Consider the following 25228-nt stretch of genomic DNA (forward strand, 5'->3'; position numbering starts at 1 on the left):
GGCAGCGCCGCCTGCCGGCCACGCGCCTCCTCACCGCCGCCGCCGCCGCCGTCGCCGCGATCCGGCCCCGTGGTGCAGCGCCCCCTGCTGGCCGCCCTCGGCGCGGGGAGCTGGTGAGCGAGCGAGAGGGCGCCCCGTGGGGCGGGACCGGCCTCGCCCCGCCCCGCGAGAACGGTCGCCGCTTTGTGAGGTGGCTCCACCGCCCGGGAACTGCGGGGCGGGAGGGTACGTCAGGGGCGGTGCTCGGCCGCGAGGACACGCCCCTCGGAGGACTGGGCCCCGCCCCCAGGCTGGCGCCTCATTAACGGCTGCTTTCGAGTGAGGCGGTGCGGGGATGGCGGGGGCGGTGCTCGGTCGCGCGGACACGCCCTGGGCCCCGCCCCGCAGGAGCAGCCGCGCTTCGTGATGCGGCTTCCCTGCCCCGACATGGACACGCCCCTGAGGCCGGGCCCCGCCCCTCGGACCCTCCCGGCTTTGTGAGGCAGCCCGCAGGGAGGCGGGGCCCAGCCGCGACGAAGCCCCGCCCCCGTACCTGCCCGCGCCCTCCCACCCGGACTCGCTTTGTCAGGCGCCCCTCTCTGGGGACGGGCGGGGGAAAGGGCGTGGCCAGCGCTCGGGACACGCCCCCACCCCGTGGCCCCAACCTCTTACCCCACCCCCTCTACCCGGCCCCGCGCACCGACCATTTCCGATGAGCCCTGGCCTCTAGGAGCAACCTGAGTACGGTTGAAAGGACCCCTCCCCGACATTCGACCGCTCCTCCTCCCTTCCCCATCATCTCTGCCCACACTCCCTTCTTAATCCTTAATGTTTGTCTCCTTTCGCACAAGATATCCTTTGACCTCCTCCCCTCTGAGCCCCTCCTCCAACATTGCTGAGTCCCGCCGGACCAGGCGCAGGGCCCCTCTCCCGCCACACGAACCCGTCTTCTCTCCGCATCCCCCTTCATTTTGGGTGACTCCATCCCTTTTGGGCGATACAGTGGGCTTGGGCCACTTCCCAACACCCCAGCTTTACTCTTCCCTAGACCTCATTTACGCATTTTTTTTTTTTTTTTTTTGAGACGGAGTCTCACTCTGTTGCCCAGGCTGCAATGCAGTGGCTCCATCTCGGCGCACTGCAACGTCCACCTCCTGGGTTCAAGTGATTCTCCTGCCTCAGCCTCCCGAGTAGCTGGTACTACAGGCATGCTTTACCACGCCCAGCAATATTTTTATTTTTAGTAGAGACGGGGTTTCACCATGTTGGTCAGGCTGGTCTTCAACTCCTGACTTCAGGTGATCTGCCCATCTGGGCCTCCCAAAGTGCTGGGACTACAAGCATGAGCCACTGTGCACAGCCCCTTCTGTTTTTTGAGACAGGGTCTCACTGTGTTGCCCAGGCTGGAGTGCAGTGGTGCCATCACAGCGTACTGCAGCCTCGACCTCCTGGGCTCAAGCAATCCTCCCGCCTCGGCCTCCCAAAGTGCTGGAATTATAGGTGTGAGCCACTGCGAGGGGCCCTCATTCTCCTTCATGTCCCTCTGCCCCTACGCCCCCGTCATTCCACCTCCTAAACCCTCTAATCCAAGTACCGTTGCAGAGACCCCGGCATGGCACTGCTTCACTCCCCACACCCCCAGGAGTTTCCGCATACACCACCCTGACTGCCCCGAGAGATGCTTCAAATTTGGTGAATTCAGGCATGCCCCACCCCCCAGCCATCCAACCATGGGATCCAGAGGTCCCCAGCTTGAAGGATTCCACTCCATAGAGGCCTGGGAACCCCTTGACCCGTGTTATAATTAATAACTTAAGCAAGCCAGCAGGCGCAGACACAAAACACACCCAAGGGCACCCTATGCTCAAAAACCCAGCAGGGAAGGGAGGAATTCCAGGCGTGTGCAGAGACCTGAGACTTCTTATGGCCCAGCTGGGGGACAAGAAGGGGTCCTGACATCTTCTCTGGTGGTCCTGAGGAGCTGAAGGTAGAGAGGGGAACTTCCTGTTGTCTGTCCTGTGCCAGGCCCATGCCTCTGTTCCCTTTCCCACTCCTCTGTGATGAAAATCCCCTTCCTTTCCTCTGTGCAATTCCCTGAGAAAGCAGCCGACAGAGCCCCCCCAGAAGTAGCTGGAAGGACCTCAGGCCCCCGAATGCCTGGAGACAGGAGGGGGCCCCCAGTCCTCAGCCTCACTGGCAGGCCCGGAAAGTGCTGAATTCGGGGATCTCAGGCGAGGAGGACGTAGAAGTGGGTCTCTTCCGGGTCCTGGAGTTGCTGGAGGTGGCAGTGGTGCCTGAGTGATCATCCAAGGTGGCCGGGTCTTCTTCTGGCATCGTTTTCTTTGTCAATGGAAGAAGAAACACAGAAGTGGGTGACTTGGGGTTTCAGGATCTAGGGTTTCTTCATATTCTGAGCCTGAGACTCTGCCCAGCAGGTCTCCTCTCATCCTGCCTCCACCCACACCCACCTGTCCTGGTCTTCCCTTCTCCTGCCTTCCTCTCTGCTAAATTGGGGACCAGAGACCCTGGATTCAAACCCCAGTTCCATCACTTTATAGCAGTGTAACCTCAGTTGTGTGGCTTAACCCCTCTATACCTCAGTTTCCCCTTCTGCAAAATGGGGAGAATGCTAGTACCCACCACTTCCTAGCGATTCTCCTGCCTAAGCCTCCCAAGTAGCTGGGATTACAGGCATGTGCCACCATGCCCAGCTAAGGGCTGCTATGAGGCTTAAAAGAATAAAACTGATAAAGCAAATGGCACATCATAAGCTCTTCTTTGCTAAGTGAACACAACTATTATCTCCTCTGTTGGGCGCGGTGGCTCACGCCTGTAATCCTAGCACTTTGGGAGACTGAGGTGGGTGGATCACCTGAGGTCAGGAGTTCGAGACCAGCCTGGCCAACACAGTGAAACCCTGTCTCTCAGAAAAATATAAAAATTAGCCGGGTGTGGTGGTACAGGCCTGTAATCCCAGTTACTCGGGAGGCTGAGGCAGGAGAATCACTTGAACCCAGGAGGTGAAGGTTGCAGTGAGCCACGATCCTGCCACTCCACTCCAGCCTGGGGAACAGAGTGAGACTTTGTCTCAAAAAATAAATAAATAAAAAATAATATTGGCCTGGCGCAGTGGCTCACGCCTGTAATCCTAACACTTTGGGAGGCCGAGGCAGGCGGATCACGAGGTCAGGAGATCGAGACCATCCTGGCTAACATGGTAAAACCCCCTCTCTACTAAAAATACAAAAAATTAGCCAGGCGTGGTGGCGGGCGCTCGTAGTCCCAGCTACCTGGGAGACTAAGGCAGGAGAATGGTGTGAACCCGGGAGGCAGAGCTTGCAGTGAGCTGAGATCACGCCTCTGCACTCCAGCCTGGGTGACAGAGCGAGACTCTGTCTCAAAAAAAAAAGAAAAATAATAGGCTGGGCGCGGTGGCTCAAGCCTGTAATCCCAGCACTTTGGGAGGCCGAGACGGGTGGATCATGAGGTCAGGAGATGGAGACCATCCTGGCTAACACGGTGAAACCCTGTCTCTACTAAAAAATACAAAAAATTAGCCAGGCGAGATGGCGGGCGCCTGTAGTCCCAGCTACTCGGGAGGCTGAGGCAGGAGAATGGCGTAAACCTGGGAGGCGGAGCTTGCAGTGAGCTGACATCGCGCCACTGCACTCCAGCCTGGGCGACAGAGCGAGATTCCGTCTCAAAAAAATAATAATAAAAAATAAAAAATAATAATAATAAAAAATAAATAAAAAATAAGGGCCAGGCGCGGTGGCTCCAGCCTGTAATCCCAGCACTTTGGGAGGCCGAGACGGGCGGATCACGAGGTCAGGAGATCGAGATCATCCTGGCTACACGGTGAAATCCCGTCTTTTTTTTTTTTTTTTTTTTGAGACGGTTTCACTGTATTAGCCAGGATGGTCTCGATCTCCTGACCTCGTGATCCGCCGTCTCGGCCTCCCAAAGTGCTAGGATTACAGGCTTGAGCCACCGCGCCCGGCCTGAAACCCCGTCTCTACTAAAAATACAAAAAACTAGCTGGGCGAGGTGGCGGGTGCCTGTAGTCCCAGCTACTCAGGAGGCTGAGGCAGGAGAATGGCTTAAACCCGGAAGGCGGAGCTTGCAGTGAGCTGAGATCCGGCCACTGCACTGCAGCCTGGGCGACAGAGCGAGACTCCGTCTTAAAAATAAATAAATAAAATAAAATAAAATAAAATAAAATAAAAAAATAAAATAAATAAATAAGGCCAGGTGCAGTGGCTCATGCCTGTAATCCAGCACTTTGGGAGGCCAAGGTGGGCGGATCATAAGATCAGGAGTTCAAGACCAGCCTGGCCAACATAGTGAAACCCCGTCTCTACTAAAAATACAAAAAATTAGCTGGGCATATTGGCGAGCACCTGTAGTCCCAGCTACTCAGGAGGCTGAGGCAGGAGAATGGCTTGAATTCGGGAGGCAGAAGTTGCAGTGAGCTGAGATCACACTATTGCACTCCAGCCTGGGTGACAGAACGAGACTCTGTCTCAAAAAAAATAAACAAAAAATAAAAAATAATAATAATAAAAAATAAATAAAAAATAAGGGCCAGGCGCGGTGGCTCCAGCCTGTAATCCCAGCACTTGGGAGGCCAAGACGGGCGGATCACGAGGTCAGGAGATCGAGATCATCCTGGCTAACACGGTGAAATCCCGTCTTTTTTTTTTTTTTTTTTTTTGAGACGGTTTCACTGTATTAGCCAGGATGGTCTCGATCTCCTGACCTCGTGATCCGCCCGTCTCGGCCTCCCAAAGTGCTAGGATTACAGGCTTGAGCCACCGCGCCCGGCCTGAAACCCCGTCTCTACTAAAAAATACAAAAAACTAGCTGGGCGAGGTGGCGGGTGCCTGTAGTCCCAGCTACTCAGGAGGCTGAGGCAGGAGAATGGCTTAAACCCGGAAGGCGGAGCTTGCAGTGAGCTGAGATCCGGCCACTGCACTGCAGCCTGGGCGACAGAGCGAGACTCCGTCTTAAAAATAAATAATAAAATAAAATAAAATAAAATAAAATAAATAAATAAATAAGGCCAGGTGCAGTGGCTCATGCCTGTAATCCCAGCACTTTGGGAGGCCAAGGTGGGCGGATCATAAGATCAGGAGTTCAAGACCAGCCTGGCCAACATAGTGAAACCCCGTCTCTACTAAAAATACAAAAAATTAGCTGGGCATATTGGCGAGCACCTGTAGTCCCAGCTACTCAGGAGGCTGAGGCAGGAGAATGGCTTGAATTCGGGAGGCAGAAGTTGCAGTGAGCTGAGATCACACTATTGCACTCCAGCCTGGGTGACAGAGCGAGACTCCGTCTTAAAAATAAAATAAAATAAAATAAAATAAAATAAAATAAATAAATAATATTATCTCCTCCTCCCTTCCCATTTTGGGCAAAACATTCCTCAAAAGTCTACCTCCTCTTCTGTCTTGGAGGTTTCTGACTCTGATCCTAGTTAAGGAGAGATGAACTTCTAGAACTGAAGCCACTCAGTTGACATCAGTCTGGGGGTTCCACCCACAGTCCTGTTCCTCCCAAGCTGGGTGACCCTAGGCCCATTATCAGCCTCAGTGTCCTTGTTTGTAAAAAGAAAATAGTCGATCCCACCTGAAAGGGTGTTACAAAGTTGCATATCAGACACCCTCAGCAAGGTAATGGGGAAAGCTAGAGACAGGTCAGCTGCTGCCTTATCATTTCAGCCAACAACAAAGCTGTATACGGCTTCAAAAGGAAACCAGAAGTGAAAGCAGAGACTCCAAAAGAAATCTGCATACCCATGGTCATGGCAGGGTTCTGCACAATAGCCAAAAGGTGGAAACGACCCAAGTGTCCGTCAACAAAACTTGGTGCATCCATACAATAGAATATGATTCAGCCTTAAAAAGGAAGAACAGGCCGGCAAATCCCAGCACTTTGGGAGGTCGAGGTGGGAGGATCACCTGAAGTCAGGAGTTCGAGACCAGCCTGGCCAACATGGTGAAACCCCGTCTCTACTAAAAATACAAAAATTAACCGGGCATGGTAGCAGGTGCCTGTAATCCCAGCTACTCGGGAGGTTGAGGCAGGAGAATCGCTTGAGCCTGGGAGGCGGAGGTTGCAGTGAGTCGAGATCACACCACTGCACTCCAGTCTGGGCAACAGAGTGAGAACCGTGTCTCAAAAAAAAAAAAAAGGAAGAACTTTTTTTTTTTTTGAGATGGAGTTTCACTCTTGAACCCAGGAGGCAGAGGTTGCAGCAAGCCAAGATCACACCACTGCACTCCAACCTGGGCAACAAAGTGAAACTGTATGTTAAAAAAAGACATCCCAGCACTTTGGGAGGCCAACACAGGTGGATCATTTGAGGTCAGCAGTTCAAGACTAACCTGACAAACATGGTGAAACCCCGTTTCTACTAAAAATACAAAAAAAAAAAAAAAAAATTAGCTGGCGTGCTGGTGCTCGCCTGTAATCCCAGTCACTCGGGAGGCTGAGGCAGGAGAATCGCTTGAACCCAGGAGGTTGAGGTTGCAGTAAGCCGAGATGACACCACCACACTCCAGCCTGGCTACACAGCGAGAGTCTGTCTCAAAAAAAAAAAAAAAAAAATTAGCCAGGCATGGTGGCAGGTGCCTATAATCCCAGCTACTTGGGAGGCTGAGGCAGGAGAATCACTTGAACCCAGGAGGTGGAGGTTGCAGTGAGCCGAGATCATGCCACCCTTTACTCCAGCCTGGACAAAAGAACAAAACTCTATCTCAAAAAATTAATAAATAAATAAAATTTAAAAATAAAAAGAAGAAAAATAAATAAATAAAAAGAAGAAAAATAAATAAATAAATAAAAATAAATTAGCCGGGCATGGTGGTGGATGCCTGTGGTCCCAGCTACTCAGGAGGCTGAGGCTGGAGGATCTTTTGAGCCCAGGTGATCAAGGCTGCAGTGAGCTATGATGGTGCCATTGCACTGCAGTCTGGGAGACAGAGCAAGACCCTGTCTCAAAAAAAAAACTGGCAGGGGTGGTAGGTGAAGGTACAGATCCACCTCTGCGTGTGTTTGCCACATGCAGCTGCTAACAGTGGTTACCTGCATGTCTGCAGAAAGGAATACCAATGGATGAAGAGGCGTGACTTAGTAAGAAAACTTTATTGTATATTTTGACATGTGAATGTTTTTCATACTGACATTTTTTGTTTGTTTGAGACAAAGTCTTGCTCTGTCACCCAGGCTGGAGTGCAGTGATGCAATAATAGCTCATTGCAGACTCAACCTTCCAGGCTCAAGCAATCTTCTCACCTCAGCCTCTTAAAGTGATGGGATTACAGGCATGAGCCATCACGCCTCGTCCTTAAGAAAAAAACAAAAAACAAGTAAAAAACAAATAAAAGGCTGGGCACGGTCGCTCACGCCTGTAATCCCAGCACTTCGGGAGGCCAAGGCAGGCGGATCGCCTGAGGTTGGGAGTTGGAGACCAGCCTGGCCAACACGGTGAAAAACCATCCCTACTAAAAATACAAAAATTAGCCAGGCGTGGTGGCAGGCACCTGTAATCCCAGCTACTCTGGAAGCGGAGGCAGGAGAATTGCTTGAATCCAGGAGGCGGAGGTTGCAGTGAGCCCAGATCATGCCATTGCCCTCCAGCCTGGGTGACAGAGCAAGACTCCATCTCAAAAAACAAACAAACAAACAAACATAAATAAATAAAAACTACCTCAAAAAGTGGGGAGAGGGAGCATCACCAGGCTGGTGTTCTGCGCAGTGTGGATTCTCATGGAAACATTTAAATCGAGCCCTGCCTGCTGGGTTTTTCTTATGGCCTCAGGATTTATTCTGGAAGCAGAGACCTCAGAGGGCTGCACGGGCCCATGCCAAGCCCCCTTCCTTCCTGCCATCTGTATCCCGGGCACTCCTAGTCTATCTCTAGAACTGACCTCTCTCCGGAACCGCAGACTCCCCTCTCCATCTGCTCCCAGGCGCCATGGGCTGTGGTGGATGACTCCACGCTCCTGACCCTCCAAGCCTCGCCCTCCTTGGCCTCCCTCTTCTCCTTTGGCCCCCTCATCAAAAATCAGCTCTGTGTTTTCTCTCTCCTAACATGCATCTGATCACTTCTTCGAACTCCACTGCCAACATTTTGGACCAAACCACCCACCCCTTGGCGCACCCTTTGCCCTGCTCTTCAGTCTCCAGGCTCCTGCCTTCCCCTGATCCCTGCTTCCCCCAAATCTGTCCTCCCTGCAGAAGCCACCAGAGGGCGCCTGTATGCACCTGAATCCGGTCCCCTCTGTCCTATACTGGGAACCCTCCCAGGCTCTCAGCTCAAGCTCAATAGCGGTCAAGTCAAAGCTCCCCATGGGGTCCCCTTCGACTCCTCACTCCACCCCAGCTTCCTGGACTGTGCCAAAAATGTGTCCTCAGCCTGGATCAGTCATCCCCAATCTTCCCCACCTCCTGCTTGTCACCCATCTCAGACTTTCCTGATCTCCTGTCTAAAGCAGCTTCCGCAGCCAGCCAGCATGGTGACTCACGCCTGTAATCCCAGCACTTTGAGAGGCCGAGGCAGGTGGATCACCTGAGGTCAGGAGTTTGAGACCAGCCTGGCCAGCATGGTGAAACCCCGTCGCTACTAAAAATACAAAAATCAGCTGGGTGTGGTAGCATGTGCTTGTAATCCCAGCTATCTGGGAGGCTGAGAATCAAGAGAATCTCTTGAACCTGGCATTCAGAACTTCTGTGAGCCAAGATCACGCCACTGCGCTCCAGCCTGGGCAGCAGAGCTAGACTCTGTCTCAAAAAAAATAAAAAAAAAATTCCTCCCCTCTGCTTTTGGGGGATATTGTTCCCCAATGTCATACAGTGTCAGAGCTGAGATTTAAACCTGGGTCTGTGGGACTCTCTGCACAGCTACATTTTGGGGGTAATCTTGGCATTTTTATTTTTTTATTTTTGTTTCTTTGTTTGAGATGGAGTTTTGCTCTTGTAGTCCAGGCTGGAGTGCAATGGCTCAACCTCAGCTCACTGCTACCTCCACCTCCCGGGTCCAAGTGATTCTCCTGTCTCAGCCTCCCAAGTAGCTGAGATTACAAGCATGCACCACCACGCCCGGCTAATTTTTTGTATTTAGCAGAGATGAGGTTTCACGATATTGGTCAGGCTGGTCTCAAACTCCTGACCTGCCCGCCTTGGCCTTCCAAAGTGCTGGGATTACAGGCGTGAGCCACCATGCCCAGCAACTTCATTTTCTTTATACCCAGAGGGGACTGATCACAGCATGCATCAGATTGTCACAAATCTCCATGAATAACCTCAGAGAGGCCACCAGGTCACCCGGAATCCTCTGTCACCATTCTGAGGGGCAGTAAAGACTGAGACCAAAGGCAGCACTGACCAGGCCAGGACATACCCCCAAGAGGCCTGCCTGTGGCCACACAACAGCCTGACATCACCACCTTCAATCCCCACACCCCCTGGGATTTTTCAGAGCCAACGCTTGGCTCACCGAGTCCCTGTTTAGTGATTCTGGGCTTTTCCTTGTCCCCCGCAGCTTAGAGACAGCAGGTCAACTTAGCCTCGTGGTGCCCCTTGAGCCCGCCCCATTCTCCAGGTAGGACGGTCAGCAGAAAACTGGTTCCAAGAAAAAGAACCACTCACCACGGAGACGGTAAACAGGGAGTTATCGAAGGACATGTCTGAAACAGAAAGAGAAAGAAAACCCAGGATTGGGGGCCGGTTGTAACTTCCCTGCTCCCTGCCATCCCCGCCCACAAGGAAGCAATTGCGGTCCATATCCCAGCATCCTCTATGGCGCCCTTTCAACCCATTCTGCATGGTGAACTGTTCACAGCTACAAACTGAACCTAGTCCTTCTACACACAGCCTTCCTAGGGGGGATCTCACTGCCCTCGGGAAAATGGGTATCTTATCTCAGGCCTTCCAGAAGGAGCGCCTGCCAGCTCCTCCTCCTCCCCAGGCGCTCCTCCAATTGCTCCATCACCCATTTTTTTGTTTTTTCTCGTTTTTGAGAAGGAGTCTCACTCTTGCCCAGGCTGGAGTGCAATGGCGCAATCTCGGCTCACTGCAGTTTCTGCCTCCTGGGTTCAAATGATTGTCCTGCCTCAGCGTCCTAATAGCTGGGATTACAGGTATGTACCACTACACCCAGCTAATTTTTATATTTTTACTGGAGATTGGGATTCACCACGTTGGCCAGGCTGGTCTCGAACTCCTGGCCCCAAGAGATCTGCCTGCCTCGGCCTCCCAAAGTGCTGGGATTACAGGCAGGAGTCACCGCACCTGGCCTCCATCACCCATTCTTATAGGTCTCTGCTTAAACATCACTTCTAGCTAGGTGAGGTGGCTCACGGCTGTAATCCCAATGCTTTGGAAGGCCAAGGAGAGAGGATCACTTGAGCCCAGGAGTTCAAGACCAGCCTAGGCAACACAATTCTTTTTCTCTAGGGGAAAAAAAAAATTTAAAACGTAGCCGAGTGTGGTGGTATGTACCTGTGGTCCCAGCTACTCAAGAGGCTGAGAGGGGAGGATCACTTCAGCCTAGGAGGTCAAGGCTGCAGTGAGCTATGATTGAGCCACTGTGCTCCTGTCTGGGTGACAGAGCAAGACTCTGTCTCAAAGACAAAAACAACAACAAAAAGCAGGGCCAGGCGTGATGGCTCATGCCTGTAACTGCCTGTAATCTCAGCACTTTGGGAAGCTGAGGTGGGTAGATCACCTGAGGTCATGAGTTCAAGACCAGCCAGGCCAACATGGTGAAACCCTACCTCTACTAAAAATACAAACATTAGTTGGGCATGGTGGCTCATGCCTGTAATTCCAGCTACTTGAGAGGCTGGGGCAGGAAAATCGCTTGAACCCGGGAGGCAGAGGTTGCAGTGAGCTGAGATCGTGCCACTGCACTCCAACCTGGGCAACACAGCTAGCTTCCGTCTCAAAAAAAAAAAAAAGCAAAGCATCACTTCCTCAGGGGACCACCTGCCTTGTCCCAGACACAGTCTGGTGCTACCACGGGTTCCCCATTGAAGAACGGGCTTGTGGACAGAGCGTACATCTGTCTTGGTTATAAAAGGACCCTCCCAGATCTCAGCACATAGTAAGTGCTCAATAAATGTGTGTGTCGGACCAGGAATGAAGTACAGAGAATACATTTCTCTGCTTGGGGTGCCTTCAAGAGAACATCCTACATGACAGACTGGCTGCCTCTCACCCCCTTGGGGAAGCTGGCAGAATGACATGTTCTGGAAGGCAAGTGTGGCCCCGGAGTCCCCGAGATAGACACGGTCCTTTCCCCATGGAGCTGGCTGTCCAGCAGAGGAAATGATTATTAAATATGCCAGCACCCAATGATCACTTAATTCTGTTTCATTTTTGTTTCTTTCTTCCTTTTTTTGAGGTTCATTTTTGTTTCTTTCTTCCTTTTTTTGAGGCAGAGTCTTGCTTTGTCACCAGGCTGGAGTGCAGTGGTGCCATCTTGGCTCACTGCAACCTCTGCCTCCTGGGTTCAAGCGATTCTCCTGTCTCAGCCTCTCAAGCAGTTGGGATTACAGGTAGGCGCCACCATGCCCAGCTAATTTTTGTATTTTTAGTAGAGACAGCGTTTCACCATGTTGGCCAGGATGGTCTCGATCTCCTGACCTTGTGATCCGCCTGGCTCAGCCTCCCAAAGTGTTGGGATTACAGGCGTGAGCCACCGCACCAGGCCACCTAATTGTATTTCTACCAAGGGGTAAGAAGAATGGTCGGTCCTGGGGTCCTGTAAGTAGCAGGCACAGACCCTGTCTAGGGAGTCAGGGAAGGCTTCCCAGAAGAGGTGACCTTTAGGTTAAGTCAAAGGAGAGAAGGTGAGAACCCAGGGGAAGAGATGGTGAGGGTGTGTTTTGACCCTAAAGGGAACAAGCAGTCACAGAAATTTGATTGGCGTGTGATGAGGTCTGATGGCATTTGGAGGTGTAATCCTTTTCCCACCGGAATCAGGAGTGTGGAGGCACAGACCTGTGCTGTCGAAGTTAATCTGGGCCCAGCAGGATTCTCGATCTCTGCAAAGGAATTGAGGAGAAAGTGACAGGGACCAGGGTTGCCCTTTGAGTCAGGAGGCTTGATTGGGAAAGCTCTAGCCCCAAACCACAACCACAACGTAGCCTTTGCTCCCCACCCACTGACCCATGGGTCTTCCTCACAGAAAAGCAGTAACATCCTGATTTCTGGAGCTGTCACACTGTAGGACAGCCCCTCGGCCGGGGAAAGAAAAAAACATGGAAATTCTCTTGGGCCAGGTGCGGGGGCTCACACCTGTATTCCCAGCACTTTGGGAGGCCGAGGCAGGGGATCACTTGAGGTCAGGAGTTCAAGACCAGCCTGGACAACATGGTGAAACCCCATCTCTACTAAAAAGTACAAGAATTAGCCAGGTGTGGTGGTGCATGCCTGGTGGTGGTGCATGCCTGTAGTCCCCGCTACTCAGAAGTCTGAGGCAGGAGAATCTCTTGAACCTGGGAGGCGAGGTTGCAGTGAGCTGAGATTGCGCCACTGCACTCCAGTCTGGGTGACAGAGTTAGACTCCGTCTAAAAAAAAAATACATATATATATTCTTCTGGGTAGGAGGTCCACAGCCAGGTGAAGCTGAGATTCAATCCCCAGAGCAGGTCTTTACCACCAGGCAGCAGGATGTCTCCCCACTCTCAGAGGAGAGAAACTAAGGCCAGGGCCAGTTAGGACATCCTGGCGCCCAGGAACCTGGGCCATCGCCTACAGTGCAATTGGGCATCGCACAACCCCAGGGGCATTTTTTTTTTTTTTTTGAGACAGAGTCCCACTCTGTCCCCAGGCTGGAGTGCAGTGGCGCAATCTCCATTCACTGCAAGCTCCGCCTCCTGGGTTCACGCCATTCTCCTGCCTCAGTCTCCTGTGTAGCTGGGACTACAGGTGCCCGCCACCACCCCCGGCTAATTTTTGTATTTTTAGTAGAGACGGAGTTTCACCGTATTAGCCAGGATGGTCTTGATCTCCTGACCTCGTGATCCACCCGTCTCGGCCTCCCAAAGTGCTGGGATTACAGGCGTGAGCCACGGCGCCCGGCCACCCAGGGGCATTCTTTAGAAACTGCTTGTGGGTGCCGGGCGCGGTGGCTCAAGCCTGTAATCCCAGCACTTTGGGAGGCCGAGACGGGCGGATCACGAGGTCAGGAGATCGAGACCATCCTGGCTAATACGGTGAAACCCCGTCTCTACTAAAAAATACAAAAAACTAGCCGGGCGACGAGGCGGACGCCTGTAGTCCCAGCTACTCGGGAGGCTGAGACAGGAGAATGGCGTGAACCCGGGAGGCGGAGCTTGCAGTGAGCTGAGAGCCGCCACTGCACTCCAGCCTGGGTGGCAGAGCAAGACTCCGTCTCAAAAAAAAAAAAAAAAAAAAAAAAAAGAAACTGCTTGTGGTATCTACAGTGATTGTGACCATTTTCTGGCAGCTGGGGGTAAGGAGTATGGGGAAGGGCCTCTCCCTGGCAAACTGCTCACTCTGTGACTCAGCGCTGAGCCTCAGTCCTCTCTTCTGTCAAATAGGGCTATTCGTAGTGCCTGTTTCCAGGGCTGCCATAAGGATAAGGAGCTCCAGCTTCAGAGTCCTAGCACAGTCCTCCAGCACACAGGAGGCACTTAATAAATGGCACCTGTTCCTATTATGCAGCATGCCCACCAGGAGGCGCTGTTTGTGGGGGGGTGTGGAGTGCCCACCCTGCCAGGGAAGTGTCCTTCTATCCCCAAACCACCCTCTGTGGGTCTCCAGGGATGATCTCACCTTTTCTTCTGTAAATTTTTGAGTTTAACTGGAACAAAAAAGAAATGAGCTTGTGTTAGATTTTGGTCCTAACTGTATCTGGCAATTTCTGTTTGTTTGTTTGTTTTTCTTAAGACAGAGTCTCACTTTGTCACCCAGGCTGGAGTGCAGTGACTCAATCTTGGCTCACTGCAACCTCTGCCTCCTGGATTTAAGTGATTCTCCTGCCTCAGCCTCCTGAGTAGCTGGGATTACAGGTGCGCACCACCAGGCCCAGCTATTTTTGTATTTTAGTAGAGGTTTCGTCATTTTGGCCAGACTCGTTTTGAACTCCCGCCTCGGCCTTCCAAAGTGCTGGGATTACAGGCGTGAGCCACCCCTCCTGGCCTGGAATGCCTCAGATTTTTGTTTGCTTGTTTTTTTTTTTTTTTTTTTTTTCCGAGACAGAGTCTCGTTCTGTTGCCCAGGCTGGAGTGCAGTAGTGTGATCTCTACTCACTGCAACCTCCGCCTCCTGGGTTCAAGCAATTCTTCTGCCTCAGCCTCCCATGTAGCTGGGACTACAGGTACACATCACCACGCCCGGCTAATTTTTGTGTTTTCAGTAGAGATGGGGTTTCACCATATTGCCCAGGCTGGTCTCAAACTCCTGACCTTGTGATCTGCCCACCTTGGCCTCTCAAAGTACTGGCCCCATCCTGGACAACATGGTGAAACCCTGTCTCCACTAAAAATACAAAAGTTAGCTGGGTGTGGTGGCACGCGCCTGTAGTCCCAGCTACTCGGGAGGCTGAGGCAGGAGAATCGCTTGAACCTGGGAGGCGGAGGTTGCAGTGAGCCAAGATCATGCCACTGCACTCCAGCCTGGCAATAAAGCAAGTGAGTCGAGATCGCCTCACTGCACTCAAGCCTGGGTCACAGGGTGAGACTCCATCTCAAAATACACACACACACACACATATAATTTGACTGGGCATGCTGGCACATGCCTGTAATCCCAGCATTTTGGGAGGCTGAAGCAGGAGGATCACTTGAGCCCAGGAGTTGAAGATCAACCTGGGCAACATAGCAAGACCCTATCTCAACAACAACAAAAAATTTTTTTGAGACGGAGTTTTGCTCTTGTTACCAAAGCTGGAGTACAATGGCACAATCTTAGCTCACCGCAACTGCCACCTCCTGGGTTCAAGTGATTCTCCTGCCTCAGCCTCCCAAGTAGCTGGAATTACAGGCATGCGCCACCACGCCCAACTAATTTTGTATTTTTAGTAGAGACAGGGTTTCTCCATGTTGGTTAGGCTGGTATTGAACTCCCAACCTCAGGTGATCTGCCCGCCTTGGCCTCCCAAAGTGCTGAGATTATAGGCGTGAACCATGACACCCAGTCAATGAAAAATATATATATATATATATGTTTTTTTGAGACGGAGTCTCTCTCTGTCGCCTGGGCTGGAATGCAGTGGCCGGATCTCAGCTCACTGCAAGCTCCGCCTCCCGGGTTTACGCCATTCTCCTGCCTCAGCCTCCTGAGTAGCTGGGACTACAGGTGCCCGCCACCTCGCCCGGCTAGCTTTTTGTATTTTTTAGTAGAGACGGGGTTTCACCATGTTAGCCAGGATGGTCTTGAACTCTTGACCTCGTGATCCGCCCGTCTCGGCCTCCCAAAGTGCTGGGATTACAGGCTTGAGCCACCGCGCCTGGCCAACAAAAAATATTTTTAAAAAATTAGCAGGGTGTGGTAGTGTGCGCCTGTGGTCCCAGAACTTTTGGGAGGCTGAGGTGGGAGGATTGCTTGAACCCAGGAGTTACCCAGCCTGGGCAACACAGCAAGACCCTGTCTTAAAAAAAATAAAATAAATAATTAGCTGCATGTGGTGGCATGCACCTGTGGTCCCAGCTACTTTGGAGGCTGAGGCAGAACTGCTTGAGCCCAGGAAGTCAAGGATGCAGCGAGCTATGATCCTGCCATTGCACTCCAGCCTGGGTGACAGAGCGAGTCTCCAAATACAAAATTTTTAGGCCAGGGACTGTGGCTCATACCTGTAACCCCAACACTTTGGGAGGCCGAGGCGGGCGGATCACCTGAGGTCAGGAGTTCAAGACCAGCTTGGGCAACATGGCGAAACCCCATCTCTACTAAAAATACAAACATTGGCTGGGCATGGTAGTGCACACCTGTAATCCCAGCTACTTGAGAGGCTGAGGCAGGCGAATCGCTTGAACCTCGAAGGCGGAGGTTGCAGTGAGCCGAGATCACACCACTGCACTCCAGCCTGGGCGACAGAGCGAGACTCTGCCTGAGAAGAAAAATAATAAATAAATAAATATTTTTAAAAGGGGTGTGATGAACAAATTGTTGAATCTGAAAACAAAATAGTGTGAGTTGTGAGTGTAAGCACATTTTCACGTTCCAGAAGTTATCAACTGGCAACTTATGTGCCAGGCTTTCTTTGCATGCTGTTACCTCTTCTGACCACCAGGGCAACAGCCACCAGCCCAGCGAGGAGGAAGACGGCGCCAGCCAGGCTCAGGGAGAGCACCAAGATCGAAGTGGGCACTGGAGGAAAATCAGAAAAGAGTGGGCAGGTCAGTGTCATCTCTCCAGGTGACCTTTGAGTAGCCAGCCCTTACCCCATAATCCCCAACCAAAGAACATGAATGCAGATGGACTCAAGAGACTTAGCAAACTTTGTGTCTGGCCAATTAGCATATACCTCACTCCTGGCTATTATGATTGGTTCAGGATGAGCACGTAACCCAAGTGGAGCCAATGAAAGCTAAGTCTGGGAATTTGGAGGTACCATTGGGAAAAGAGTTTTACTCCTCTGCCTAGCATTGCATAGAATAGATCTCTTAGGCCAAGCACGGTGATTCATGCCTGTAATCCCAACACTTTGGGAGTCTAAGGCAGGTGGATTACTTGAGGCCAGGAGCTCAAGACCAGTCTAGCCACAGGGAAATTCTGTCTGTATTAAAAATATAAATAATTGGCCAGGTGCGGTGGCTCACACCTGCAATCCCTGCACTTTGGGAGGCCAACGCGGGTGGATCCCAAGGTCAGGAGATTGAGACCATTCTGGCTAACACTGAAACCCCATCTCTAATAAAAATACAAAAAATTAGCCAGGCGTGCTGGCACGTGCCTGTAGTCCCACTTACTCAGGAGGCTGAGGCAGGAGAATTGCTTGAGCTCGGGAGGCAGAGGTTGCAGTGAGCTGAGATCGTGCCACTGAACTCCAGCCTGGGTGACAGAGCAAAACTCCGTCTCAAAAACAAACAAAACAAAAACAACGGCCGGGCGCGGTGGCTCAAGCCTGTAATCCTAGCACTTTGGGAGGCCGAGACGGGCGGATCACGAGGTCAGGAGATCGAGACCATCCTGACTAACACGGTGAAACCCCGTCTCTACTAAAAACTACAAAAAACTAGCCGGGCGAGGTGGCGGCGCCTGTAGTCCCAGCTACTCGGGAGGCTGAGGCAGGAGAATGGCGTGAACCCGGGAGGCGGAGCTTGCAGTGAGCTGAGATCCGGCCACAGCACTCCAGCCTGGGTGACAGCGCGAGACTCCGTCTCAAAAAAAAAAAAAAAAAAAAAAAAAAAAAAAAAAAAAAAACAACAAAACCCCACAAATAATTAGCCAGGTGTGGTTCACGCCTGTAATTCCAGTTACTTGGGAGGCTGAGGCACAAGAATAGCTTGAACCCAGGAGGTGGAGGTTGCAGTGAGCTGAGATCATGCCACTGCACTCCAGCCTGGGTGACATAGAGAGACCCTGCCCTGTCTGAAGAAACAAACAAAAAAAAGATGGCTGGGCACAGTGGCTCATGCCTGTAATTCCAGCACTTTGGGAGGCTGAGGAGGGTGGATCACCTGAGGTCAGGAGTTCGAGATCAACCTGGCCAACATAGTGAAACCTCGTCTCTACTAAAAATACAAAAATTAGCCGGGCGTGGTGGCAAGTGCCTGTGTTGAACCTAAAAGGCGGAGGCTGCAGTGAGTCGAGATTGCACCACTGCCTTCCAGTCCGAGTGACAGAGCCAAATCTGTCTCAAAAAAAAAAAAAAGAGAGAATATATATCTGAAGCTTCCGGGCACAATCTTGCCACCGTGAGGGGGAGAAACAACCTGAGAATAAGAGAGAAGAGGAGCTGAGAAGGCAAATGCTTTCTGTCATTTTTTCAGCACCTGGATCCAGCCACATCTGAAGTCAGCCATGTAAACTGACTTCAGCTCAGTGAACCAACAAATCCCCTCTTGTTGGTAGAGCCGGTGTGAGTCAGGTTTTTATTACTTGCAGTCTGGGTGCCAGTGGCCCGACGACATCCACTCCCAGCCCAACGGTAGACCCTGAGATCCACCCAGAAGCTAGTCACACAGGCATGGGAGTGGCAGTTCCAGAGTCACCTTTTCAGCACAGGACTTGGCTTCCCCTTCCTGGAGAAAGAGGAGATGCCCCAACCCCAAGGGAGGTGAGGAGCTAAGCCAGGAGGGGGAAGAAGACAGATGCTTGGTGTTCTCACAATGTGAGCCTTGTTCATTGATTCACCTGGGGCAGAAAGGGTGTTGTCAGCTCCCTACTCCAAGACCACAAGGCCAAGGTGAGAGAAGGAGGCCTTTGATAGAGGAGCCCGAGGCCGGGAAGGACAGAGAACTGCTCTGTCATAGCTGTGTGTTGGCCTCCGCTGGCAACAAGATTCTTTTTTGCAGTGAAAAAGTTATTTTTAAAAGTTTTTTGGGGCAGGCGTGGTGGGGCTCATGCCTGTAATCCCAGCACTTTGGGAGGCCGACATGGGCAGATCACTTGGGGTCAGGAGTTCAAGACCACCCTGGCCAACATGGTGAAACCCCATCTCTACTAAAAAATACAAAAATTAGCAGGGTGGTTGGCACCTGTAGTTCCAGCTACTCGGGAGGCTGAGGCAGGAGAATCGCTTGAGCCTGGGAGGCAGAGGTTGCAGTGAGCCGAGATCGGGCCACTGCACTTCAGCCTGGGCGACAGAGTGAGACTCTGTGTCAAACACTAAAAAAAAAAAAAAAAGTTTTTACAGACAGGGTCTCCCTCTGTCACCCAGGCTAGAGTGCAGTGGTGCGATCATGGCTCACAATATCCTCTACCTCCCCGGCTTAAGTGATCCACCTGCCTCATCCTACTGGCACTGCTAATTAAAAAAAAAAAATTAGTCGGACACGGTAGCTCACGCCTGTAATCTCAGCACCTTGGGAGGCTGAGGTGGGCGGATCACCTGAGGTCAGGAGTTTGAGAACAGCCTGGCCAACATGGTGAAACCCCAACTCTACTAAAATACAAAAATTAGCTGGGCATGGTGGCACACGCCTGTAATCCCAGCTACTAGGAAGGCTGAGGCAGAATTGCTTGAACCTCGGAGGCAGAGTTTGCAGTGAGCCGGGATCACACCACTGCACTCCAGCCTGGGCGACAGAGTGAGACTCCGTCTCCAAAAAAATAAAAATAAAAAAATTGGCCGGAGCCAGGTGTGCGGTGGCTCATGTAATTCCAGTATTTTAGGAGGCTGAGTGGCAGGATCACTTGAGCCCAGGAGTTTGAGACCAACCTGGGCAACATAGTGAGTCCTTGTCTTTACAAAAAATAAAAATATTAGCCAAGCGTGGTGGTGCAAGGCTGTAGTCCAGCTACTAGGGAGGCTGAGAAGGGAGGATTGACTGAGCCCAGGAAGTGGAGGCTTCAGTGAGCTGTAATTGCACCACTGCACTCTAGCCTGGTCAACAAAGCAAGACCTCTATCTAAAAAAAAATAAAATTATTATTATTTTCTTGTAAAGACAGGGTCTCACTATGTTGCCCAGGCTGATCTTGAACTCCTTGGCTCAAAGAATCCTCCCACCTCAGCCTCCCAAAGTCCTGGGCTTACAGGCGTGGGTCACTGCACCCGGCCAGGAAAGTTCTGACTTATGGTAACACAGAAGGCCACCGAGGGCTCCTCCCTCCTGCTTCTTGACCCATAACCCATCAGCCCTGCGGGGGTTCCCGTCTGACTCGGGTGAAAAGCTAAAATCCTTGCTGTGGTCTACCAGGCCCCCCACGAGCCTCCTGGTGAACTCCCTGCCCCACCTCTCCCTATTTTCTTCCTTATTCACCATCCTTCAGCCATACTGGGCTCCTCAGACACACCAGGGGAGCTTCAGCCTCGTGGTCTTTGCACAGCCTGTATCCTCTGCCTGCAATACGTGCCCCGGATATCCACGTGGTTGGCTCCTCCTCATCATTCAGTTCTTTGCTCAAATGCCACCTCCTCAGAGAGGGCTTCCCTGATTGCAATACTCTACTTCAGAGTCCAGAGAACTGACCATTAGAACATTGGGCCAGTCGCCCTACTCTACTTCAAATAATGACATCCTCACCCGAGTAGATTTTATCTGGTGCCCTGCTGGCAGGTTGACTATGTTAGATTTCGTGTTTATCATCTGTCCTCATCTGCCTGGAATGTCAGCTGTAGGAGGGCAAGCCCAAGGACAGTTCCTGGTGCATAGTAAGTGTTCAGAAGCCTTATGTGGCTCATGCTGGGCATAGTGACTCACATCTGTAATCCCAGCTACTCTGGACACATCTGTAATCCCAGCTACTCTGGAGGCTGAGGTGGGAGGATCACTTGAGGTTAAGAGTTCAAGACTAGCCTGGTCAACATCTTTTTTTTTTTTTTTGAGACAGAATCTTGCTCTGTTGCCCACGCTGGAGTGCAATGGCACTGTCTTGGCTCACTGTAACCTGTGCCTCCCAGGTTCAAATGATCCTCCTGCCTCAGCATCCCAAGCCACTGGAATTATACACGCACACCACCATGTCCAGCTAATTTTTGTATTTTTAGTAGAGATAGGGTTTCACCACGTTGGTCAGGCTGGTCTTAAGCTCTGACCTCAGGTGATCTACCTACCTCAGCGTCCCAAAGTATTGGGATTACAAGCGTGAGCCACCACGTCCAGATTAGAGGGGAAAAAGATGGATGAGATGGTTAGGTGGTTTTCACCATTTTTTCCTCTTTTTAATTTTTATTTTTTGAGACAGAGTCTTGCTCTGTTGCCCAGGCTGGAGTGCAGCGGAGCGATCTCGGCTCACTGCAGACTCTGCCTCCCAGGTTCAAGCGATTCTCCTGCCTCAGCCTCCTGAGTAGCTGGGACTACGGGCAGGAGCCACCATGCCCAGTTAATTTTTGTATTTTTAGTAGAGACAGGGTTTCACCATGTTGGCCAGGATGGTCTCGATCTCTTGACCTCGTGATCCGCCCGCCTCAGCCTCCCAAAGTGCTGGGATTTCAGGTGTAAGCCACTGTGCCCAGCCTTTTGTCTCTCCTTCTAAAAGAACTCCTGGGAATGAGACAGGGTGACAGCAGTGGGATGTTTGGAAACCCACGCCCAAGACATGTCCAGCCCTGGTGAACATTTTGAGACCCTCATCTCTAAAATAATTTTTTTAAATTAGCTGGGCATGGTGGTGCACACCTGTAGTCCCAGCTACTTAGGAGGCTGAGGTGGGAGGATCACTTGAGGACAGGAATTTGAGGATGAAGTGAGGTATGACTGTGCCATTGCCCTCTAGTCTGGACAACCTTGTCTCATTAAAAAAAAAAAAAAGGCTGGGCGCGGTGGCTCAAGCCTGTAATCCCAGCACTCTGGGAGGCCGAGACGGGCAGATCACGAGGTCAGGAGATCGAGATCGTCCTAGCTAACACAGCGAAACCCTGTTTGCACTAAAAAATACAAAAAACTAGCCGGGCGAGGTGGCAGGCGCCTGTAGTCCCAGCTACTCGGGAGGCTGAGGCAGGAGAATGGCTTGAACCCGGGAGGCGGAGCTTGCAGTGAGCTGAGATAGGGCCACTGCACTCCAGCCTGAGTGACAGAGCGAGACTCCGTCTCAAAAAAAAAAAAGCCAGGTGCAGTGGCTCATGCCTGTAATTCCAGTACTTTGGGAGGCCAAGGCGGGAAGATCATGAGGTCAGGAGTTCAAGACTGGCCTGGCCAACATGGTGAAACCCTGTCTTTACTAAAAATACAAAAATTAGCTGGGCATGGTGGCACACACCTGTAATCCCAGCTACTTAGGAGGCTGAGGCAGGAGTCTTGCTTGAACCAGGAGGCGGAGGCTGCAGTGAGCTGAGATCACGCCATTGCACTCTAGCCTGGGCAACAAGAGCAAAACTCCATCTCGGGAAGAAAAAAAAAAAAGTACGTGGCCAAGAGGGGAAGTAATGTAGGTCACGGAGGTGTAATTCATGCTTTTTGGAAGGCAATGGCATCCCAGACTAGCTACCTGTTACATGTGTACAAGGTGTACCTCCTATGCCTCAGTTTCCTTATCTGCAAAATGGGAAGAATCACAGCAACAATTTTGGTACCGTGAGGGAGATGGGTTGCCTGACAATAAGACAGAGAACAATGTGGAGCGGAGACGGGGCAAATGGTTCCTGACAGCTTTCAGCACCTGGATCTAGCCATTCCTGAAGTTGATCCTGTGAGCTGTCTTCAGCTCAGTGAACCAACAAATCCCCTTTTGGGCTGGCTGAGAAGGTGGAAAAAGGAAAGGCGAGTAAGTCCTGGCAGGGTGTAAGCCTGGCTTTTTCTGGGAAGGTCTCTGAGCCAACAGTACATACAAGGGGTCCATGTGGGAAAATGAAGCCCCTGGCAGTGAGATCCCATAGAAGGGCCTTACCTGGAAAGGAGACGTTCACAGGCTCGCTGAGGTCTGACAGCTGGGGCTGGCTGAGCTCGCCTAACACTCCATACTGGCAGTGGAAGGGTTCCCCTGGAGCCTCGCTGCCGCCGCCGCTCAGGTTAAATGTCACCTCACGCTGGTCCTCGCGGGCCTGCAGGGTCTGGACCACCTGCCCCCCTCGATACAGTGTGAAATTCGCCCCCAGGAAGTTCCCAGGGGCCATGCATGCGATGTAGATGGGGTCCTTTTGGTTGCTTGGGTGTGGGGGCACCAGCCGGATGGACGGTCGTGGGATCGCCAAGGAGCCTGCAATGCAGACGGTAAGGTGGGTGGGTGCGTGGTGAGAGTGGAGGCTGACCTGGCTTTGTGGCCTCCGGCAAGTAGATCACTCTCCCTTGGCCTTGTGTTTTCTGTGAGTCGGGAGGCTAGTGACCCTGCCCCACACTGCCTGGCACATGGTGCCGACGGCTCCCTGTTGTTGAATTAATTTTCATTTTTCTTTTTTTTTTTTTGAGACGGAGTCTCGCTCAGTCACCCAGGCTGGAGTGCAGTGGCGCGATCTCGGCTCACTGCAAGCTCCGCCTCCCGGGTTCATGCCATTCTCCTGCCTCAGTCTCCCGAGTAGCTGGGACTACAGGCGCCCGCCATCATGTCCGGCTAATTTTTTGTATTTTTAGTAGAGACGGGGTTTCACCGTGTTAGCCAGGATGGTCTCGATCTCCTGACCTTGTGATCCGCATGCCTCGGCCTCTCAAAGTGCTGGGATTACAGGCGTGAGCCACTGCATTTTTCATTTTTTTTTCTTTTTGAGTCGGAGTCTCACTCTGCCACCAGGATGGAATGCACTAGCGTGATCCTGGCTCACTGCAGCTTCCACCTCCCGAGTTCAAGTGATCCTCCAGCCTCCCAAGTAGCTATGATTACAGGCATGTGGCACCATGTCTGGCCAATTTTTATATTTTTAGTAGAGATAGGGTTTCAATATATTGGCTAGGCTGGTCTCGAACTCCTGACCTCATGGGATCCGCCCACCTTGGCCTCCCAAAGTGCTGGGATTACAGGCGTGAGCTACTGTGCCTGGCCATCAATTTTCAGTCATAGCATTGGTTATTACACAGCAACACAACTATACCCTTATTACTTTATTTTTATTTAATTTATTTACTATTTATTTATTTAGAGACAAAATCGTGCTTTGTTGCCCAGGCTGGAGTACAGTGGCCTCAGCCTCCTGAGTACCTGGGACAATGTGCCACCACGCCCGGCTAATTTTTATAATTTTAGTAGAGACGGGGTTTCACCATGGTGGCCAGGCTGGTGAACCTGGCTAGCTAATTTTGCTTATTTTGTGTAGAGATGGGATCTCACTATGTTGCCCAGATCCTCACCTCAAGCGATCCTCCCACCTTGGCCTCCCATGAGCTGAGTCCTGAGTGGTGAGGAAGGACCCATTTGGAGAGCTGGGGAAGGGCATTCCAGCAGAGGGAACAGCATAGGCAAAGGTCCAGGGGATGGAAGGGGCATGGGGGTGTTTAAGGAGGAACAAACACTGGATGCAGTGGCTCATGACTGTAATCCCAGCACTTTGGGAGGCCAAGGTGGGAGGATTGCTTGAGCCCAGGAATTTGTGACTAGCCTGGGGAATACAGTGAGATCCTGTCTCTATCTAAAAATAAAAATTAAAATTAAAAAAGGAGCAGCAAGGAGGCCATCACGGCAGGAGGGAGGGGGTGAGTGAGGGGGGTGGCAGGAGCGGGAGGGGATGAGTGATGGGGAGGGCAGGAGAAGGAAGGGCAGAGGACTTTTATCTTCTTTTCCAGGCTGGGGTGAGGAATATGGATTTTGGAGCACAGCTTCCTGCAGGATGAAGTTTCCTGGGGACCCATTGCTCTCCTGACTGCCCACAGGCTTCTGAACAGAGTGTCTGGCCAGGTTGAGGTCTACACAAACCTCCCTCATCCAGCCTTCAACCCCCACCCACCCCTGCCACACTGATAACCCCCTAGGTAGACCCTCCTCCTGCCCCAGCACTCAAGGAGCCTTCGGAGACCAAGCGGGGCTGAGTCATGGGGTGTGGGCACAGTTGACTCCAGAGGGGTGATATTTCTGATATTCGTAAACTTGGGGGTGATGAGGAGCCTAACAAGAAAAAAGCAACACTGCTGGAGAATTCCAAGGCTCACGGGCAAACCCATCTGCCCAGGGCTCAGCCTCCTCGATGCCCTGGGAACGACAGCCCCTGCACTGGCTTCTGCCCCCAGAGCAGCAAGGTGGACAGGGGATGGGGAGAAAGGCGTGGGGGATCGGAAAGGGGGGCTTCAGACTCACCAGCTGCAAGAAGCAAGATGGTCCAGGGCATCTCTCCCCTGCGTTTGGCTGGGAAATCCGGCTGAGGCCAGAGGGGTCCAAGGCTCCCGGCCAACTCCTCCTGTGAGGCCAGATCGGGGAAAGGAGAACCACGGCTGATTCTCGAGCTGAGAGTTTCCTCACTGGCAGGAAGTTGCACACACAGGCTTGAGCACTGAAAGGGACTCTCTCCTCTCCCCACCCCTTCCCCAAACATACATCAGACCCGGGCACCTCTCTGGCCGCTGATCTGCAGATTAGAGGGGAAAAAATGGATGAGATGGTTAGGTGGTTTTCACCATTTTTTCCTCTTTATTTTTATTTTTGAGACAGAGTCTTGCTCTGTTGCCCAGGCTGGAGTGCAGCGGAGCGATCTCAGCTCAACGCAGACTCTGCCTCCCAGGTTCAAGCGATTCTCCTGCCTCAGCCT

General features: G+C 51.9%; 1 protein-coding gene across 1 annotated transcript; it reads right to left on the reverse strand.

Annotated features, from left to right (window-relative positions):
* Positions 1-1755: 1755 nt before the first annotated feature.
* CUNH19orf38 (chromosome unknown C19orf38 homolog) lies at positions 1756-24942 on the reverse strand. The gene is made up of 7 exons (XM_033197776.1): positions 24781-24942; positions 22450-22758; positions 16232-16324; positions 13790-13817; positions 11989-12032; positions 9634-9671; positions 1756-2319 (listed from the first exon to the last, which is right to left on the reverse strand). The coding sequence occupies exons 1-7, from the start codon at positions 24809-24811 to the stop codon at positions 2170-2172; spliced, it is 693 nt and encodes a 230-aa protein (XP_033053667.1). The 5' UTR covers positions 24812-24942; the 3' UTR covers positions 1756-2169.
* Between the last annotated feature and the right edge of the window lie 286 nt (positions 24943-25228).

Source organism: Trachypithecus francoisi, unplaced genomic scaffold (genome assembly GCF_009764315.1).
Source record: "Trachypithecus francoisi isolate TF-2019V2 unplaced genomic scaffold, Tfra_2.0 Lachesis_group5, whole genome shotgun sequence".
In the NCBI taxonomy this organism is placed as follows: domain Eukaryota; kingdom Metazoa; phylum Chordata; class Mammalia; order Primates; family Cercopithecidae; genus Trachypithecus; species Trachypithecus francoisi.

Coding starts and splice junctions, on each gene's coding strand:
- CUNH19orf38 (XM_033197776.1), bottom strand. CDS start 24,811: ATGCCCTGGACCATCTTGCTTCTTGCAGCTG. Junction 22,759..24,780: donor CATCTTGCTTCTTGCAGCTG/GTGAGTCTGAAG, acceptor TCTGCATTGCAG/GCTCCTTGGCGATCCCACGA. Junction 13,818..16,231: donor TGCCCTGGTGGTCAGAAGAG/GTAACAGCATGC, acceptor TTTTTGTTCCAG/TTAAACTCAAAAATTTACAG.